The sequence below is a fragment of the Pleurodeles waltl genome, chromosome 2_1, assembly GCF_031143425.1.
Source record: "Pleurodeles waltl isolate 20211129_DDA chromosome 2_1, aPleWal1.hap1.20221129, whole genome shotgun sequence".
NCBI lineage: Eukaryota > Metazoa > Chordata > Amphibia > Caudata > Salamandridae > Pleurodeles > Pleurodeles waltl.
Window position 1 is genome coordinate 844,862,364 of NC_090438.1, and position 20,949 is coordinate 844,883,312.

At 45.1% G+C, this 20,949-nt stretch overlaps 1 protein-coding gene across 3 annotated transcripts in view; it reads left to right on the forward strand.

Annotated features, from left to right (window-relative positions):
* LOC138269392 (pyrimidine-specific ribonucleoside hydrolase RihA-like) overlaps positions 1-16,639 on the forward strand; it is a 359,115-nt gene extending 342,476 nt beyond the window's left edge. For 2 of the 3 annotated variants that reach the window (XM_069218793.1, XM_069218791.1), the window contains exon 6: positions 16,077-16,639. In XM_069218793.1, the coding sequence (XP_069074894.1) occupies positions 16,077-16,427 (351 nt within the window). In that variant the 3' untranslated portion in view covers positions 16,428-16,639. The remainder of the gene's footprint in view (positions 1-16,076) is intronic. The other variant, XM_069218792.1, reaches the window with a different exon arrangement.
* Positions 16,640-20,949: the final 4,310 nt, after the last annotated feature.

The window sequence follows — 20,949 nt, forward strand, 5'->3', positions numbered from 1 at the left end:
CGCTGCACGACCCCTTATGTCGTCCACAACCAATAGCAGCACAGCAACACACCAACTGACCTACACCAACGCAGCACACTGTGATATCAATCTCGCTCATCGCAGCAGCTCACCTTCCTTTACTATCTGCATCCATACACTCTCTTCAACATCACACATGTAAACCAAAATACTATACAACAACCTTTGTCTGCTCCACTAAAACATCAACAGATTCAAGTCACCCAAGAGTATCAAACACTTTGAATGAAACCTCGACCTGCGACATATCATTCAGATTAGCATAGGTTCACTGTGCACATTAATATCCACTATACCAATCGCCTTACATTCACACAAAGATAAAGGGTATGATTTAGAGTTTGTCACATGGGGTTACTCCTTTACAAACGTGATGGATATCCCATCTGCACATTACAATTCCATAATACTCTATGAACATCATAATCCAGCAGACGGGATATCCGTCACTTTTGTGTTAAAGTAACCCGTCCACCAAACTCTAAATCAGGCCCAAAGTCCCTATTCCCTTAGTGGCGTTGACAATATCTCACAATGAGCACCACCAGACTTAGCAGACTATCACAATATGATGTCGCCTACACCTTTTAATACTATCCATGGATCTTAGGTCACTTTCATCCCATGAACCAAACATCAGGATGACCTTGAGTATCTCCTGAGTACAGGAGCTCACAAAGGAGTTATTTCTACCTCATCCGTTCATTGGTGTTTCTCATTCTTGCCAACATATCCTTCCATACCCCTTTATCTAAAACTCAGATTATGCCTTTCATTAACTGTAGACTTGTGCAGACACACCTGCAAATACAATTCAACACAAGCAAAACTCCACATTGAAAGGTAAGCATAGAAAAACAGCTTAGGCTTTAACGTAGGTCAATTTAACAAACAATTCAATTCAATTCAGTTGAATACATGGCTATACGAGCATTTCTCCTCATAAGTATATTAATTGGAAAATAACTGATTATATAGCATTTAACCTTCACGCCATAGTCCCAGCACATTGAATATAAATACATACATGCATTATATTTCAATCAGTAAATGTAATTATCAAACATGCATATAACTTTCTACATTTCTACTTGTGAGTGTACCTTGAATGATATGATTTTGATGCACCACATTTACAGTAATACATTAGTGTACATGTTATACATGTTATTGATTACATTTCCATGACACTTCTGGAAAAGATAATGTCACAGCCAAGTTATGCTCTTTTAGTAGCTATGTCATTAACATGTCCTCCCTTTTTTCCTAATTTCCGTTCAGCTCATAGTTTGGTTGTTGGGGTATCAATGAACTGGGACCAGTTCTGTAGTGATCAGAGACAAAATGCAATAGTTCACTACAAAAGAGTGATTTGGAGCCCTAACAGAGCATGAAGGTGCCCCTGGTAGAAAAGTATAGGAAAAGACATTGGCCTTCATCATGACATTGGCCTGCTTACGCCACGGTGACGGTCGCCAACATACCATCGCTGTGGCAAATATCAGTTCAACATATTATGACACAAACACACCAATTTGACAGAATACTGCCACATACACAAATCTGCAAGCCCAAAGGTCAGTGTTAAACTATCAGTACCAACACCCATACTGTTACGCCAACAAAGCAATGACCACTACATCATAACCAAAACTTATCACCACTGCGGACATTCAATAGCGCTAAACCATTGGTGGTACACACCAGCGCGCTCAGAATGGACACCCAAATAGTAAACCACACAACATTAGCCAATACCAAAAACACAAACCTTACACTGATACGCACACCACACACACCTACCAACAGCACTATAAAACACACACCCACATTACCCACAACCTATTACAAATCAAAACAATTGCCATCAGACTGACACCAAGACCACTGAGCCAACTTGACACACACACCACATACACCCATACATCCCTCACGTACCCCACCATATTACACAACACCCTCACACTAACACACACCATACAACACTGATGTCTCCACTGAGGCACCCCTGTTTCACTGATGAGGAGATAAGGGTCATGTTGGAGGAAATTGTCAGGGTAGAGCCACAGCTGTTTGGAGCACAGGTACAGCAAAAATCCATTGCCAGGAAGATGGATCTATGGAGGATAATCGTGGACAAGGTGAACGCCGTGGGGCAGCATCCAAGAACAAGAGACAACATCAGGAAGAGGTGGCACGACCTATGGGGGAAGGTAAGTTCCGTGGCAGCAAGGCACCAGATTGTCATCCAGAGGACTGACAGTGGACCCCCACCTCCTCCCTCACAGCTCACAGCATGGGAGGAGCAAGTCTTGGCAATCCTGCATCCTGAGAGACTCACTGGAGTAGCCAGAGGACTGGACTCTGGTGAGTCAATACTTACTACTTATTACCCCCCATACCTGCATGCCATCTCCCCCTTCACCCTCACTCCCATCATTCTACTCCATCCCACGCACTGCACCTGCACCCATACATCTGACTAAGCCCAATGCCAAGCCCTGGATGCTATACCAATGCATGGACAGCCCTCCCAGCCCTGCATGGACACCCATCACCAAAGCATGCATAGCATGGGGAACTAACAATCCCAAAATACATCACCATACACAATCAAAGGTGGCAGGGAAACAACAATGATAGAGGGGAAGCTAGGGATGTATAATATGTCATAGGCATGAAGCCTTATACATCACTTATATCCCCGCAGGTGCCCCAGCCAAAGTCAGCAGAGAGGAAGTGCCACGACTATCCAGTCCCCCAACAGAAGATGCCCCCAGTGATGACTGTAACTCTGGACTTCTGGATCTGGATCAACAACCTGGCCCATCAGGGACCACTGGACAGTCGGTCACCCCAGCCCACTCCCATTCCACCACAGAGGCTCCCCCATCAGTATCCAACACCACAGCACCCACCCAGCGTCCCCACACCTCTGTCCCCAGGACATGTCAATCAGCAGCGTGACCACCTGTCAAGGGACCCTGGTCCACACCTCGCCTCCAAGACAATCAGGGACCCGAGGACTGCTGTGCATCAGGGAGAGGACAGGCCCAGGGAACCGACTCTCCAGGAGGCACTCACCAAGATCCTGGGGGCCTACTGACAATCCCAGGACACGATGGGCCAGACCCTTGACAACATGCAGGAGAACAAGCGGCTGCAGGAGGAACACCATCAGGAGATCAGGGCGGACTTGCAGGCCCTCAACACCACCATGATCTCCATAGCAGGGGTACTGGCAGACATGGCCAACATCATGAGGGAATCAACAGCACAGCAGCGGGCCACTACCACTAGCCAGTCTATTGACCATCCCTCCACGTCTGCTGCAGCTAGTGGGCAGGAGGCTCTGCCAGAGGACCCACAGGCCACCAGCACCCCTCCCCCTTCAGAAGGTGAACCACCCCATAAACTTTCCCTGCTACCCTGACAGAAGCCAGAGACACTTGCCAAGACCAAGACCACCACCAGTAAATGAGACTTTCCTGATTGTCCCCCTTGTGTCCCACCATATCAACTTGTCCACTTTGAACTGCCTTTGCTCCCTTTCTTTGGCCCCTTGGACACTGGACCTGTGCTACAAACAGACTGGAACAAAACCCTGGACTTTCCTCTACCATCACCCCATTCCATTGCACTTTTCCCTCAGTTTTATAGCACTACAATGAACACCCTTGAACACAACTTGACTGATAGTATGTTATGTGTTGAAAATGTGCATTTAGGGGAACAGTCACATCTTGTGCAAATAATCTGACCACTGTGATAGCATACAATTAATGACCGGTAACTGTCTGTAGTAATCACATCAGAACACTGTTGTCACATCACCAACATCTGTACAATTACAAGCCAAAGGAGACAGTAAGTTGAGATGCAAAGGAAGTGAATGCCAAAATGCTACAGTCACACAGATGAAATCATAGTCAAAGCAATGATCAGGTCCACTGTCTCACCTGTGTGTCATTGGAAGTATTGACTTACAACTGATGTCCTGTTGTCCACATCCTCATCCTGTGCCTCCTCATCCTCACTGTCCTCAGAGTCCACTGCTGCCACACGGGCATCTCAAGTCTGATCCTCCTGCAGAAAAGGCGCATGTCGTTTGAGGGCAAGGTTGTGCAACATGCAGCATGCCACTACTATCTGGCAGACCTTCCCAGGTGGGTAGCACAGGGATCCTCCTGTCAGATAGAGGCACCTAAACCTGTCCTTCAGGAGGCCGAAGGTCCTTTCAATTATTCTTCTTGTTCACCCATGCGCCTCATTATAACGGTTCTCAGCCACTGTCCTGGCATTCCTCACAGGGGTCAGGAGCCACGATAGGTTTGGGTAGCCAGAGTCACTTGCAAGTATTGAGGGACAAACATTAGCCTTACACAATGCTATGGGGATAACACCTGAAGGCATACACTGACATACAGTGGGTGGGGACTCTGGCTCACCTTTTAGCCACACCCAGTGCCTCTGTAGTTGGGCCATCACATTTGGGATGCTGCTATTTCTCAAGACAAAGGCCTCATGCACTGACCCAGGATACTTGGCAGTGACATGGGAGATCAGTGCCGGCAGTGACGGTGTACACCGTCGCGGACGTGACCGCCATTTTCTATTTAAATTCTCACTTGATTCCTGACTTTCCACAGGACAACACCTATACTGCGTGTGCTGCTGTGACCTGTGTCTGGAACCTACCATGGGGAAGGGGCCCATGCCTTCACTTCGATGGAGTTGGAGCAACTGGTGGATGGGGTCCTACCCCAGTATGGACTGCTGTATGGGCCGGCAGACCAACAGGTGAGTGTATCTTGGGCACGATGGATGTGAGAAGGATGCATGGATATGTGTGTGCAAGCATTGTGTCATCAGGGGGAAATGCCTTGTGGTGGTTTACATGGTGGGCGCTGGGTGCTGTGTGTGCCAATGGAAATAGAAATGGGATTGGTGGGCCATATGTGTGGCAGGCTGGGTTGTATGTGTAATGGTGTCCTCCAATCTGTATCACCTCTACTTGTCAGCACCCCTCAAAAGAAGGGATTATGGCGTGCCATCGTCAAGGATGTCTGGACCCTCGGGGTCACAGCAGGCGGAGCACCCACTGTTGGAAAAGGTGGGAGGCCCTGAGATGCTGGGCATGGAAGACCGCGGAGGCCCAGCTGGGGATGGCCTCCCTACGAGGAAGGGGTGCCCGTTGGAACCTGACCCCCCTGATGGCCCGCATACTGGCGGTGGCCTACCCAGGTCTGGATGGGCGCTTAAGGGCATCACAGCAACTACAAGGGGGTGAGTACAGTGGACGTTACAACAATTGGTAGGTGGCACGGGATCTGGTTGGTGGGTGTGAGTTAGTGGGTGCCCTTTAATGGCAGGTCAGACATTGGAGCGTGATCCAGCTCAAGGGTAATGGGTGTATGGCAAATCCAGGTAACTTAGCTAGGTTGTGTTCCATGTCAGACATGGCTAAGTGGGTCCCAGGAGGGGTGCAGTTAGTGGTGGTTGGCCCTCCTCTCTCTGTAGCATCTAGCCAATTGAATGCCAGTGCAATGCATAGTGCTCAATCCTGATCCCTGTGTGTGACGGTTCTGTGTATGCCAACTGTGATGTTGGTGCTGGAATTGACCCAATGTTCCCTTTCTCTCCCCCCTTTCTCCTTCTGTCAACATGTTCATGTGTGCATTAACATCATCTGGCGGATGAGCAGGGCCACCGGCCACAGAGGGAGTTGCATCCCACAGGACCGAGGAGGCAGAGTCCACCGACACCGAGGGAACAGTGGGATGGAGGGCAAGGGGAACACCATGGCAGAGACAGGAGTTGACAACACAGACTCTGATTCCTTCTCCGATGGGAGCTCACTAGTGGTGGCGGACACCTCTGTGACCACCCCAGCTGCAGGTACAGCCGCCACTCCCGTACCAGCACTGCCCTCCCATTAGCCCCACAGCAAGTTGCCCATGCCCGCTCAACCAGGAGGGTGGGCATCTCCTTCGCCCCAGGCACCTCAGGCCCTGCCCCAGTGAGCCCTGCATGCACCGCTTCAACATCCACCACCAGCATCACCACACCAAGCAGCACACACACCTCACTGGCAGACACCTCCACAACATCCATCCACACGTCCCCTGTTTCCTCTCCCACCCTGTCTGTCCCCCCAAAGGACACAAACGTAGGCACTCAGACACTCAACAACCATCCACCTCACATCAGCACACTGCCCATGCACCGCACCCAAGTCCAGCAGATGTACACCTCCAACAACCACTTCCTCAACCTCCACTCCCAACCGTCCTCCCTCATTCCACCCCATCGTCTCTGAGAAGCTTTTCCTTGCCCACCTTAACCTCTTCCCTCCTCCTCCCCCCATCCTGCCTGTAAGAGCCAGCCCACCTCCTCAGCCAAACAGTCCACGGGGAGAGTGGAGACACCTCCTAGTCGTTGAGGCAAGACACTGAAGGATCCCACTCCACCAGCCAGGAAGGGGAAGGATCCCACTCCACCAGCCAGGAAGGGGAAGGCTTCTCCAGCCAGGAAAGGGAAGAAGCCCTCACCTCCAGCCAGGAAAGGGACGAAGTCCTCACCTCCAGCTGAGACACATCAGCCCTCACCTCCAACAGAGGCTTCCCAGGAGGGCCCTTCCCCTGCTGAGACACAGCAGCCCTCAACCTCTGCAGAGGATGGCAGGGTACCAACACCACCACCACCAGTGGGCACGGGCCCTCATCCCCTGCTGAGACACAGCAGCCCTCACCTCCAGCAGAGGCTGCAGGGTACCAACACCACCACCAGTGGTCACGGAGCCCTCTCCTCCAGCTGAGACAATGCATCCCTCACCTCCAGCAGAGGACATGTAGGCCACCCTCCAGGGACTGCTGTACAAGGTGCCCCCTCCAGAACCAGTGAGCAAGTTCCCTACTTGAGGGACTGTGACCTTTCACCCCCCAGCAATGAGTAATGGGCATGGAGCCTCCTCCAGAACCAGTAGAAAAATACCCCACCTGAGAGACTGTGACCTTGCACCCCCCAGAAATGAGTAATGGGCATGGAGCCCCCTCCAGAACCAGTGGGAAAATACCCCACCTGAGAGACTGTGACCTTGCACTCCCCAGCAACTGATTTTCCCGAATTCAGCTGAGGTGCCCCCACCCTCTTCCCCCTGAGGTGCCTGCCCACTTCCAAAATGATGCCCCTGCACAGTTCTGTGCGGATGTTGTCAGGAAACAAGTTGGGCCTTGAACTGTGCCCGGTGGCCATGTGGGCCCTTTGTATTTTGGACTGGGCATTGGCCCTTTCTGGACAATTGTACATATCTCTTTGTTATCCAATTGGTTCACATGGTGGCTGTTCCCATTCAATACATTCTCAGTACTTCCTTAGTGTAGTTCTTGCATTATTATGACGTGTGTCCTGTGCCATTGTTTTTCGTCTGCAGCTGGTTGTGTGTATGGTGTGTGTGTGAATGGTGTGTGGTGTGCATGTGTGTGTTACTCTCCTTTTCCTCCCTCCCTCCCTTGTGTGCTAGGTGGCTGTATTCACCGTTGTCGTCTTTCCTCGGCGATGGTGTTCCAGGTGGAGCATGGCATAAAAGAGCATCGGGAAGACTTGGAGTTCTGGTTCCATGGAAGCGTTGCACTTCTCGGGGTCTCTGTTGGTGAGTCTTTGGTCTTCTGTGATGTGTTTCCGCCAGGCTTTTGATGGCGTTAGTACCGCCCCGGAAATCATGGCGGATTGAATTGTCATGATATGGTGGACGGTACCTTGCCTTCCACCTGGCTGTTGGTGGCCACCGCCGTGGTGCGTGGTGTTAACGCCTTGGCGGATGGTGTGGTACGTTGGCTGTCTATGGAAGTTCTCACCGCCATAGTCTTAATTTGGCAGTAATTACCGCCAGCCTGTTAGAGGTATTACGGGCACTTTAACAGTCAACGTCAATGTCATAATGACCACCATTGTGTATATTTTTTCGGTGTCTGGTACACCAGTGCAATTAATTGAATGGTTAACGGAAACAGGATACTGTTTCAGGTATCAGAAGAAATTATCAAATGTTCTAATATTCAGAATGCCAGTGGGTACCTAGGTAGACTGTTGCCTCACAGCTGCCTTCCAGTCAACATTAGGGCCTGATTTAGAGTCTGACAGACAGGTTACTCGAGACAAGCGTGACAGATATCCTATCTGCCCTTTGTGCTACAGTATATAATGCACTTGTAATAAGGCAAAAAGGATATCTGTCACATTTGTGACAGAGTAAGTTGTCTGCTAAACTCTAAATCAGGACCTACAAGCGAAACTGTTGTGAAAATTGCTGAGCAGTGCTTAATTTGAGCCGGTGGTGGCACTCATTTTTGGAAACTGACATTTGTTTTTCTGCATCAGAAATTTACTGAGAGCTAGAAAGGGAAAACCACACAAAGCTGAAAAATGAAAAGGACAGAAAAACACCACAAAGGGAAAAACCAAGAACCAGCACAAGTGAGATAAAGAGGTAGGCAGTGCCTGGTAGAAAATGAAAGACACTTGAAGTGGATTCAAAACTACGTAGCCTTCATATTTGGCGTAGAAATATTTAATTGCACCAGTTACAGAATTCTGGTTACTTATTTGTTTCAGATTATATCTCCAGCCATTATTAGAGGTGGATGTAAATTCCCCCAACCATTCAGCTTCTTACGTTCACCTCCATGTTACCAGCACAAAGACAATCTGAAGGGGTGCAATGACAATATCCTTGCAGTAACATGTGCATACCACGTGGTTTTCCAAATATATGTTTATATAGAGCCCGATTCACAAAGGTAAACTTAGACTTTTGGTCTAAGTTTAGACTGGACCAAAAGTCTAAGGTTACGACTTTACTGTGTTCACAAACATAATTTGTGAGTAGTATCTTTACTTCCACACTCAGGGTGACATCTCTGCAGATTCTGCCCCGAGTGCAGAGATTCCACTCCACCCCTGGAGTGTAATCTCTGCACCTGGAGAGTATTCTCCACACCTGGAGTGGAATCTCTGCACTTGGGTGGATCTCCTGGAGAGGGTTCTGGCACTTATATTTTTTTATGTTCGTGCTGTATTCAAATATTTTTTTCAGTTGTGCTCACTAAAGGGCATATTTATGAGCCCTGTTGTGTCACTCTTGCACCACGCAATGTGGTGCAAAAGGGACACAACTGAAAAATTCGATTTATGTAGCCATGTAAGGCCACCTTGTGTGGATCTGAGTAGCTTCAAAAATCTGAGTAAATCAATGCAGCACAAATCACTGCGTTGCCTTCCTCTGCCCCAGGGAGGCATTCCATGGGTGTTCTTGCACAACGTGCAATGATTTTGGCATATTCCTATATTTACCAGAAGTAGTAAACCTGGGAATGCACCAAAAAACCTGTGCCACCTTAGGCAAGGCGTAACAAGGAGAAATATATTTTTTTTCCCTGTTACGTCCTCTTTCTATGTGTGCTGCATTCTGCAGCACACATAGAAAGAGGAATATGCCTCAGGGGATGGCTTTTGTGCAGGAATGTGCCCCTTCCTGCACAAAAACAATCCTACATGGTGCAAGGGTGCCTGCATTGGTGCAAGGCAGCCCATTGTGTACTAGAACATTGGAAAGGACAGGAATGCGCCATATTAGGATAAATACATCACATTCATGCCCTTTCCCTGAGACCCAGAGTAGGTCAACAAGGCAATTTACTGAATTGCTTCACTTGGCCATAGGTATGGCCCTAAGTGCTTTGTCAGTACTGGTGTGATTCATGTTTATAGCCTGAGCTACTTGCAAATTATTTTCCTTAGGACTGGCAACTCCAAAATAGGGGTGAGCAATATATTCTGCTTCGCCGGTGGAGTTGGCGGAGTTTTGGCCACTCTCCATTATGCTTATAATGCAGAGACTAATTCCGACAACCGAACATGGAAGAGTTTTCTCTCATGTGTAGCTCACAAATTATAAGTTGGTGAGTGAGATTTGGTGTTCCCTAGCACGATTTTAGGTCACTAGGAGGGCACCTGACGAGATTTCTCCAACAAGGGCGATTGCAGGAGGTTCTGTCCATTCACTGTCAGAAAGCTGCAGCTCAAGTAGATAGTCTACTTGAGCAGCAGTAAAATCGACTTGAGAAGCTGACCCTCTGGCATGCCACATGGTGCTGTTTCTGTTGATTTTTCAGTATGGAATGAGCTCCTGGGGCTAAATCACAGTGCGAACAGCATGATGTGCCTATTTCTGCCTGTTCATAGAATCCCGAAGAATCTTGTGGAGTTTTTTTGTAACTCTGTGAGTTCCGCTCAGGCTTACAGCTAAACAGAGGATTTACACTACCCACTAAGTACAATTTCCACTCTTTTCTCCTCTTCTTGTCTTTGTTTTCTGAGCTATCTGTAGGGAATATACAAGTTTAAACCAAAGCATCCCCCTGGAAGATATAACTTGTGTTAGAAATTGTGTCTGTAGTTGGCAGAGGTATACACCCTTGTCTACGTAGGGACCAAAATCCTAGTCAGGGTAAGTCACACACAATTCAAATTATCCTGTGCCCACCCTCTGGTAGCTTGGCACTGAACAGTCAGGCTTAACTTAGAAGGCAATGTGTTAAGTATTTGTGCAATAAATCATGCAATAACACATTGAAAACACCACACAAATACACCACGCTGATTTAGAAAAATACAAGATATTTACCTGATCAAATTAAGGTCAAAACTAACAAGATTTGATAAGCACAAGTTGAAATGTCACTTTTGCAATGTTAAGAAGAGTCTTAAGTCCTTAAGAATCAATGATTGTCTCTTGTGTGCACAAAGTACCTGGGTTGTGCCAAAATTACATGCATGGAGACCGCAGAGGAAGGTGTGCATCAGATTTCCTGATGCTGCACAGACGATGCGTTGTTTCTTCCCATGCTTCAAGGGCTTTGCATTGATTTATGGCGTGCAGACTTGGATTCTCATTGCAATGCTGGGTCTTTTGACTCACAGGGACGATACGTGGAAGTCCTTGGCGTGCGGGACGAAGTCACAGGCACTGTGGCAAACCGGTGGGCAATGCGTCGGAGTTTCTGTCACACGGCAAGTGGTACACCGATTCTTCACTCAAGAAGTCGAGTTGTGTCTTTCCGGCTTTGCTGTGCATCGATCCGGTATGGCTGTGCGTCAAAGTCCTGGTTGCAATGCAAGTGCGGGCTCGATCTCCACTTGGGTAGCCGGGCTGCGTGGTTCTGGTTTGGTGATGCACCAATTTCCTCATCACTGGGCAGGCTATACATATTTTCCGGCAGGCTTCCTTGAAAAGAGTAAGTCTTTTTGGCCCTGAGATTTCAGAAACAGGAGGCAAGCTCAATGATGCCCATGGAGAGCACTTCTCAGCAAAGTCAGAGGCCAGCAAGGCAGCAGGGCAACAGCAAGGCAGCAGTCCTTCACAGCAAAGCAGTCTAGGTGAGTCCTTTGGGCAGCCAGGCAGTTCCTCTTGACAATTTGCAGAATCCAGTCCAGAAGTGTCTGATTTGGTGGGGTCAAGGACTCAGTGTATATACCCAAAAAAGCATTTGATGTGGGGGAGACTTCAAAGAGTGGTTTTGAAGTGCACAATGCCCTCTTTCAGTACAGGTCTGTCCGTCAGGGTCCCAGTAGGTGGTTTGGCAGTCCATTCTGAGAGGGCAGGCCACTAGCCTTTAAAATGTAAGTGTCAGGCCCCTCCACCCTTCCAGCCCAGGAAGACTCATTCAATATGCAGATGAGTACAGGTGTGATTTAGTATCCTGCCTTTGTGGGTGTCTGTGTAAAATGCACAAGGGAGCTGTCAACCAGGCCAACCCAGACGTGGATTGGAGACAGGCTGTAAGGCACAGATGGATTTTAAGTGCAGAGAAATGCTCACTTTCTAAAAGTGGCATTTTAAAAACAGTAATATAAAATCCAACCTCACCAATAAGCAGGATTTCCTATCACCATTCTGGCCATACTGAACATGGCCTGTTTCCCCCTTACTGATCAGAATCTACCACTCAAACAGTATATGAGGGTATCCTTAATGTTAGCATATGAAAGGAGTAGGCCTCCCATTAGTGAAAAACGAATTTAGGAGTTTTCCACTACCAGGACATATAAAACACACAGGTATATGTCCTGCCTTTTACCTACATAGCAACCTGCCCTATGGGTTACCTAGGACCTACCTTAGGGGTGACATATGTAGAAAAAGGGGAGTTTAGGGCTTGCCAAGTACTTTTAAATGTCAAGTCGAAGTGGCAGCGAAACTGCACACACTGGCCCAACCAGTGCTGCAGGGGGCCACTAGTAGCATTCAATCTACAGGCCCTAAGCACAAGTAGTGCACTTTACTAGGGACTTACAAGTAGATCAAATATGTCAATTCGGTATGAACCAATGTTACCATGTTTAAGGGAGACAGCATATGCACTTAAGCATTGATTAGCAGTGGTAAAGTGTGCAGAGTCCTAAAACCAGGAAAAACTATTTCAGAAAAGTGGAGGGAGGCAGGGAAAAAGTTGGTAGATGACCACCCTAAGCTGTCAGCTCCAACAACTAGTCATCTACAATTAGGCAGAGACCACTGCAATGTGTTTTGAATGAGGTTATTCCCACAAACGTCTCACAGGAGCTACTCTCTTGCTCTGTGATTACTTTGATTTTGCAATTGTCATACATTTAGATAGCTGAGCACCATACAATCATCTTCACTTTTGTTTACTGTTGCTCTCTCTCCCTGCCCTCTTCCAGTCATGTGAGTAGTTGCCATAAGCTATAACCTCTTCATCTTGTGTTTACATCATTATGCCCTTCCAGTCCAAGTGGATTCCCTTGTAGTGACACCAGTTACATGCTTTGACTATATCCTTTTTCACCGACCCAAGTTTCAACCAAATCAGCGTGGTTTCATATCTGTTACAATCTATGTCTTCTGTCACATGGACTAGAACTAGCTTAGGCTCTTTGGGGTGTGTCCCTTCCAGGTCACACCCCATACATGCTAGCACACCCTCCCAAAAGGGCACCATTCTCTGGCATGACTACACACTATTTAGCCAGTTGCCACTTGATACCTCACATCTCAGACAAGTCGATGTGTCTATATTCCCCAATGTATATGGTTCAGCCCTTGTGTGATATATTCTGTGTAGATATTTCAGTTGTATGAGTCAGAACTGGGAGGACCCAGTCGTCACCTGTCAATAAGCCCAAATCCCTGTACCATGCCTCCCTCAAGCGATCAAACGCATCTACTGAATTGTTTATCAGTGAATGATTGAAGTTTGAAACCTTGTATACCATCAGCTCATCTATGAGTACCATTGCTTCTATAGGGCCAAAGACTGGCAGATCTTCTAGATCTTATATGTACGAAGTCAGGGCATGCCGGAGCTGTAAATATCTGCTGCATTTCATGTCGTCAATTAACAATTAAACGAAATTGAAATTTGAAACTTATAAAGCACATTATATCAGCAGGTGTCAAAGCTCTATTTAACCGGATAACCCATCAGAGGAAAGATAGCAAGACTATTTGTAGCTCCAAGAGACGCGCCAGGTTTTCAAATTACAAGAACAATATGTAGTGTTCATACGCAGGGGTAACTGGTTTTACTCGTGTATTGCCTTACAACATCAGTTTTAGTGCGTATTTGGTTCTATTGACCTAGTATTATTTAATTTCCATTTTGTATTACTAACATATTTATATATTTTGAAACATTAATAAAGTGTGTACGCTGTAATCTGGCAGTGCACTCACCTCTTTAATGTAATTTAAATAATTATGATGTGCTATACCGCAAATCACATTACAGCACTTCTCTTCAGCCAGGATCTCACTATTCGTCCTTTTCTACCTGTAGAGTCAAGGAGACTTAGGTGGACAGTTTTCTGTTTCAGGCCAGGTACGTGGAGCCACAGTTAGTGGACTCTGGAGGCCTGGGAAATAGTCTAACTATAATCAAGTTTCCTTTTTTCATCTTGTATAATTACGAGCTGATGTAGTTGTGGGGATATCTTTCCAGTATTCATGTTTTTGTGTGCAAGAAGTATAGTTCCGCTGCATTCAAGGTGTTTTGCTAAATTGACCACTCAAAATTCAGTTTATCTAAGGATCCTTCTATTCACAATATGGGAAACATCTAATGAGAGTCAATATTCAACACACTACTGTGTTAGAACACAAGGATCCAATGCGTGTCCTAAAGCGAGTGACTCAAGACCATTAGTCCCAGCCACCACCGATGATGCCCCAGTGTTTAAACACATTCAGAGTTCAGTCACATTTTAAATTCTTAGTTGTTGGTTGCTACTACCTTCACATCTTCTGGGCTTAGTATGACCTTACCAGTCCCCACTTTGTTAGCTTTTTCTGTTTTATTTGAGAATTTTAATCAATCCATCGCTCTTCAAACCTTTACCAGTATTTCTCCTCTACACATTTTCACTATTCTGTGCTTTTTATGATTTTGGGAAATGTATTGTTATTTGGGCACAATTCAGGTGTAAACTTGGATAACACCAGAAGCTGGCAATGACATGTGAATTGTATAATACCTTGCAAGGAACACATTGTGAAATACCCACTGTGTCTGCAAGACACCTTTCTTTGTAGATTACCTTGACTGTCATGCCTCCATGATATCGCTGTCATCAATGAAAACTGGATTACTGCCAAAGATGCTGACTATTAAACCACCATCAATACCAACCAATTATGTCAACTTCGCACTCACCAGAAAGGGGCAGTTTCATGGTTTAGTCAAGCATTCTATTGAAAAAACTGTTGCCTTAATTGCCAATTAACAACCACCCTGGAACTTATTGCTCATAGTCCTCACTCCTTTCTCGCTTTGTATCATCATACTGTAATGTTTCCCATTGACGATTATGATTTTTATTTGAAGCAGTAGATGAGTGGTTTGGCATACATTGGGCAGAAAGAATAGTTTTTGATGGTTCTTCTTTTCACAAATGAAGTCACTATTGCTGCCCCTCATCCTTATGTTCCTCGGTGACTGCAGTTGTGACAAGAAGTTCCAAAATATGCTATTTTTTGCCCACCCAACCTTTCACATAAACTTTCTCAAGTTCCCCTTGACAAACGTTTTTAATTTACCGTCATACCAGTGATGTTGATTGTTTCCCCTCTCTCCTTTTGGTCATGCCCTCATCAGCATGACTATTGACATTCCTTTACCCCACGGGCCCAAGCCAGGTTCTTCTTATGAATCTAAGTTCTTGCATGACTCAATTCCTGCCTACCTGAGCAGATTAGACAGAAGATGCCTCCCTTTTTTCTTTAGCTTGTAAGAGCTCAGACAATGCACTTCAGTCATAATTAAATTGCCATAATACCCTTTCACCTCTATTCTCAGCTAGTCCCTCCTCCAACGCTCCTACACCTCTCATTATCCACCATTGTAAAATGCAGATTTGCACCTACCTTTAGAAGTTCTTGAAAGTGCTGCACCCTACCTAAGCTCTTATACACCTTCAAGTAGTGTCTCAACAATTGTCCTTCTTTTAGCTCTTTATTCTCCTCCATGTTACACCACTACTTAGTCTAAGCTGTCCACCTACAACTTTTCCTCTGTTTTTTTTCTATGATCATCCTGTTCAGAAACAATATCCATGCACTTCACACAGCTCCAACAATCTAGTACACTGCTCCTGCTACCCCTCCCACTTTCAGTCCGCATCTTCTCAGTCAGATTGCGCTCCATACTTCTGCTCCAACACTTCCCTTTCCAGACTACACATCCATGGGCACTGCTCTGCTTACGAAAAAAATGGATTGCTGCAGCTGTTTAATAGTACAATGCATGCAGTATTCCTTCTTTCGCTTAGTGGAAATAGTAGTCTTTTCCGCTCACATGCTATTCAGTACACCACCTCCAGCATACAGACAACCATTTTATCTTATTTACAGAGTAGGCACATTTTGGGTTATTTCCTGACAAACATACACTAGAACTGAAAATGTATTTACCTTCTGTGATTAAGAGATTTCAAACCATGCACATTATAATAAAAGTTAAATTTTTTATTTATTTTTACAGGAATGGTATGACAAGTGGGTCAACATGGGGACAGAAAAAGCAAACTTTATAAAGAAGATCTATGCTCACAGTCTAAAGTACACAAGAACAAGTGAAAAGGAGGGGAAGGTTATTGTTGGTGGGTGTGGCTTTGTGTCATGTGATTCATATGCCATGGCAGCTGCCATTGATTCAGCCACGGTCACATCCCACATTGAATGTGCTGTAAGTGTAGAGCTTTCAGGAAAATATGCACGTGGGATGATGGTCCTGGATCTGATAGATGACCTCAAGAAGAAGAATAAAGCCTTTGTAATGGATGGCTGTGATATTGAGAAATTTAAAGCACTCATGGAAGCTTCCTTGAAATAACACACTGATTCGAAAGCAAATCAAGCTCTTTCTGTAATGGAATGTTTTAGTAAAAATACGTTTATGCATTTCGTTGAAATATTAGGCATCTTCCTTTATTCAGTCTTATGTACAATTAATTGTGCATTTTCTATCATGTAATTACTTGGTGTACACATTCTCACAAATCTCGTATTAAAATTGTGTTTAAAAATGTTAAAATAAAAAACATGATACATACGGTTATTGCACATTGTTAATTATTGAGTTTCAAGTTTAAAACCAAATGTTATGTTATTTAAATCAAATGTATGGTATGTTAATCCAAACCTTTTTATACGTTTTATTCATTTTTAGGAATAAACATAGGAAGAAGAGAAGTGACAGAGACATGCTACACACATTGTTGAATCCTTGATTAAAGAAATTGTGTGTGCTTGTGCACCTACACCCTGCCTGCTGTGAGCGTGCACAGCAGGGGTTGGTCTCAGGGATAGATTGTAGGCTAGGCCAACTGTCCATCATGCCATGGGCGACCAAAACCGGCTGCAAGCATCCTTCAGTCATGCGCAGTAGAGGCTGACTACAGGACATAGATTTCTAAACTCATCCCACTGCTGGCAGTCATACACTTCTACATCGACTGAAAGCTATGATTGCCAAAGTTTGACCAAGCACAGGTACAGTGCATACAATTGCTTTTTTTTAAAGTATTTTTTCAGGTTTTTCAAACACTTGATCACCGGAGAGTTTGTCAGATCCAGGGAGGGTCTCGGATTCACAAAAACAGCACAGAATTTGTGAATCCTGTGATCACTCTGCTCCCCTACACCACTTTTCCTTTTATTCCTTTTATTTTTCACAGCACAAAGCTCAGTGCACCTCGTTGGCTAGTAGCAAACCCAAATAAGTTTTATGTGAAGACAACCAATCAAAGCACTGCAAACCAGGAATATATAAAACAGAAGACAAAACTCCATAATCCAGTGGTATGCCTTATGTTTTTTTAAGGGTTAACAAATTCTCCATGGATTTGTGAGTCTAGAGATGGTCAGCGAATTAACAGTCCATGTCTCTAAAATGTTGCCTCTTCATGCCCAGACCAAAAAACGTTTTAAATGGAAATTTCTGGAAAACTCCGAACAAATTCACAATTAACCAAGAAATGGCACTTTATTTAGTAAAGTTTTGTTTTCATACCACTTTTAGTGTAATTCCGTTCATCTTTTTTTCCTAGTCTGAGGAGTAAAGAATCTGATGGGAGTTAATAAGGAAAATGTCACTTTTGGAGCTCCTCCCTTTATTAATAGCCTGTGCTTGGTGCTTTTGTCGGAAACATGCCACGAAGAACCCAAAGTGGATGAACATAATTTGGAATGTTTCCTGGGGATATGTCAAACAGTGCCAAGGTTATAGGCAAAACAAAAAAAATGCAGATTCAATGGAAAGTCCTACCTAATCATAATTACACAAGCACTGTCACCACCTGTGGAATATGTGTGTTTGCACGTGCATGCGGACATGTGTGTGTATTTATATATAATAGGAGTAGTCCTTCTTTTATTACATTGAAATCCAAAAAGGAGGTAAAAGAGCTGTGCTTCTGGATCCATACAGGATTACAAACAAAGAGAGCAGGTGAATGTCATTACAAAGGAGCAGTTCTCCCCTGCTGGATAAAGGGATTACCAGGACTCCAATGTATGCTGAATGTGATGCAGGACCTCCAGTGACATTCTGTATACCACTGCTGACTGAGTTATGCCCATCTGTGGATGCCCGACATGATTATTGGCAGGCAATTAGTGTGTGGCTGGGCCAGTGCGAGTAGTGGCCAGCAGCCTAAGTGTACATGTGCTGGAGTGAGGCAGCCAGCAGCCCCTTTGTACTAAACAAGGTACTTCTGAATACCATCCAATGGCAGCATTGCATCACATGTTGTTTTGAGGACTGAGTAGCTTGCACAGCCCTTCCTGTTTGTCACAGGAAGCAAATTGCAACTCAGTTGGTGCACATCAAATATAACTGTGGTTACACAGTGGGATTGTCCAAAGGTCGGAAACAAATGTCAGATGTGGGGTCGTATTCTATGAAGTGTCCTGGCATTTGCGTGCCCCGAGGGTACTTCGGTATTAAAGAAAGGGCTGCAGACACTTGTGTGGCCCCTTCTGTAATACAGATAGTGGTTGTGCACATATAGCACTAGCGCTATCACCAGAGGGTGTTCCCTCATTTGCATGGAGGTTTGGCCCCATGCAAATGAAGGAATCCCTTTGCCTTTTCACCCATGCCATATTATAAACACGGGTGGAAAGGCAAAGAAGCTGTTGGGAGGGCACACTCACAGTTCGAACCCTGACGCCAGCCATCTGGAGGGGAGAAACACCCCCTTTAAAAGTGCAGGTGGATTGCCACCTGCACTGTGAATCACAGAGCGATTTCAAAGCAGCAGCTCTGTTTTTCACTTGAATGCGCTGCCAGCTCGCTGATGTCAGTGGGGGCTCCATAATCAATTATAAAGGGGGTGGACACCTAACCATTTACACAGATAAAAGCATGCAGATCTTCATACATGCTGGCACCATTCTTCTGCAATGTCCTCCAAATGCACAATCCTTTGCACCTTCGATGAGAAAGAATCATGACATAAGTTCGAAAAATGTCCCTGCACCCAAGCCTATACTGCTCTAGCATGCAACTCTCTGTCCATGCAAGAAATACAAGATGGGTTTTATCTAAGGGAAATTTCCCCTTAAAAATACGTTTGGTCTATTTGGAAAACTGCCAGGTGACTAGAATATAAACTGTGGTGAGAAGTAAGCCTGATATTTTCCTGATTTAGGTATGACTGCAATCGAACACCCTGAAGGAACCAGCAGCCTTTTCTTCTGTCACAAGCTAGTTGAACAATAATGGCGTATGCGTAACCTAAAATTATATGGTTATTCTAGTTGGCTTTATCAGCTGTACCTCGCTAAGCGGTGGCTAGTTCACCATTCCTTTTCCTTACCGCTTGGACCTATACACTTGTCATATAACCAAAAAGTTAGTTCTCAGCTATCATGATCTGCTAACACCAACCATGTATTTTGATTTATTTACTAATTAAGATTTATTTTCTATTATTTTACATTATTGTACCATCAACAGTTTCTGCTTGGAATTTATATTTGCACTCTGGCCCAGATTTACTAACGCGTCAACTGAGTTTGTGTCACCTGGCAAAAGTGATAGAGTGGGATTTACTATGCAACACGAACTAGGTCTTGTTTTGGAGAGTATCCCAAAGTAATGCAATATTGCTCTGTGTGCTGCTTTGAGTTACTTTGAACAAGGGATTGTTCCTTTGGTAGTGCATGGGCAATCCAATGCAAAAACCCATGTGTTTTGACACAAATTCTTATCTACCAACATTTGCAGACAGGGATTTGCCCCAAAATCTTATGCCTGTTCGAGGTAGGCGTAACAAGGAGAAATGCTATAATTTCTCTCACCCTTTGATGCGAGGCATCAAAGCAACTCTGCTTCATTATGAGAGTAGACATTGGGAGAACTTATGAAATAATTGGTTAGAGTTTAAGTAGAAGATAAAATCCTCAGCGCCAGCAAATCAGAATCGCCATGTTATATCTAGTGCAGTGTTTCTGAAGGGCACTCACCAGTGCTTATACCTTGGTGACATAAATTCCTGCTTTTGTTTTTAGAACTATGATTAGGTTATTGACCAGACAGAAACAAGCCCAACAGAACGCTAACAGGCCTTATACACAGCAAAAAAGTACAGAATGCAGGCAAATCATATGCATGACTGCCAATTGTTATGAATTTTGCTGGAATTTTAATTCTGTCCTCATAATATTTACCCCAATCAAAGATGTTCCAATTGCCTTGAGTGTATCTCCGTTTTTACTGTTGACCACTGGTGGTGCTGCACACCTTTGGACCCAGAGCTGGCCAACAACAGTGACACCACAGATGTCTGACCTATGCCAGAGCATACTCCTTTTGCCAGTTGTTTTCACTTCTTTGTTCTGCTGAAATCTACTCAGTAAAAGAGAAACTGTGCTCAAAATGTCTGACATATACACATGAATCAGTTATCCAGTCCACGCCTTAGAGTAGAAGTGTCTAGGGAATGGTCTGAATTCGCATTTTCCAACTCAGTCTGTACTGTCACTCCCTCGACAGCTCAAGGTCTTTGTCGACATTTATTTAACCCTGACAAATCTACTCTGTAAATAAATTCCCTCGCAGAGATCTTCTCTCTCCTATAAGTGATGCATTAGTCTGAACATCCCACCCGCTTTCAAAGGAACAATACCCCTGATGAGTAAAAGATCAAGCGCTTGAAAGGAACTGACACAAATGATTCTTCTAGCTTACCGTTTTCATTCAATTTCATGCTCAGCACACCATTGTTTATTGTTCAGATTTGCTAAATTCTTTGCTGCCTGCTTTGAGACCCATCTTCTAAATTCTGATAAAGACTGAGAAACATTCTAACCTCATTGTACTATCTATGACTGTGAAATGGGGCAGCCAG